This window comes from Triticum aestivum, chromosome 1A (genome assembly GCF_018294505.1).
Source record: "Triticum aestivum cultivar Chinese Spring chromosome 1A, IWGSC CS RefSeq v2.1, whole genome shotgun sequence".
In the NCBI taxonomy this organism is placed as follows: Eukaryota; Viridiplantae; Streptophyta; class Magnoliopsida; order Poales; family Poaceae; genus Triticum; species Triticum aestivum.
The window spans coordinates 12,414,936-12,415,720 of record NC_057794.1 but is presented as its reverse complement, the minus strand read 5'-3'; the positions used below and the strand labels follow the sequence as shown (position 1 = coordinate 12,415,720).

General features: G+C 54.6%; 1 protein-coding gene across 1 annotated transcript; it reads left to right on the top strand.

Annotated features, from left to right (window-relative positions):
* The first annotated feature begins 8 nt into the window (after positions 1-8).
* Positions 9-419, top strand: LOC123069931 (protein transport protein Sec61 subunit gamma-like). The gene is made up of 2 exons (XM_044492940.1): positions 9-173; positions 259-419. The coding sequence occupies exons 1-2, from the start codon at positions 80-82 to the stop codon at positions 372-374; spliced, it is 210 nt and encodes a 69-aa protein (XP_044348875.1). The 5' UTR covers positions 9-79; the 3' UTR covers positions 375-419.
* The last annotated feature ends 366 nt before the right edge of the window (positions 420-785 follow it).

Genomic DNA, 785 nt, shown 5'->3' with positions numbered 1-785 from the left:
CCCCCCTCCCTTCCCCTCACGCGCGCGACCTCGTCGTCGTCGTCGGCTCGGAGATCTCGCCTTCCCGCCGGCAGCAGCCATGGACGTCGTCGACTCCATGGTGGACCCCCTCCGCGAGTTCGCCAAGGACAGCGTCCGCCTCGTCAAGCGCTGCCACAAGCCCGACCGCAAGGGTAAGGACCGCCACAAGCTCGCCCGCTCTCCTCGTCTCGGATCTGGTTTGTTTCCGTCCAGATCTGACGCTGATTTGGCGCGCAGAGTTCACCAAGGTGGCGGCGCGGACGGCGATCGGGTTCGTCGTCATGGGGTTCGTCGGCTTCTTCGTCAAGCTCATCTTCATCCCCATCAACAACATCATCGTCGGCTCCGGCTAGGTGCGAACGCGTCTCCTCCAATCCCGTCTCCCTCTTGCTTGCACGGTTTAGTTAGACTTGGTTCCTGTTGTCTCGTGCTGTGATCTGTTGGATCTGCGGTGTGCGCGCCTGCCCCCGGGGATTTTGCGGCTGCAGGCCTGTGAAATTGAGTTCCGTTGACATTCGGCTTTTGAATATGTTGGGTTTTAGCTCATCTTCTTAGGAAATTCCTGCTCTGAGCAATATTTAGTATATAAGTTAGGTTTTAGTAGATCCTGCTAATTTCCTAGTTTGTTAGGAGAATTGGGATGAATTCAGGGTAGTCAGCTGTGGGGAACTGGGGGTTGACTCTTGACTTTTAAGTTCGTTTCAGTGTAATTTATTTGACAAGTGCAGTGTTGATCTATACTTTAATGCACCTGTGTTCACGCA

Bases quoted from the DNA above. Each gene is read 5' to 3' on its own strand.
- LOC123069931 (XM_044492940.1), top strand. From the start codon at position 80: ATGGACGTCGTCGACTCCATGGTGGACCCCCTCCGCGAGTTCGCCAAG. The intron at 174-258 runs GTAAGGACCGCC...TTTGGCGCGCAG, and splicing joins CCACAAGCCCGACCGCAAGG to AGTTCACCAAGGTGGCGGCG.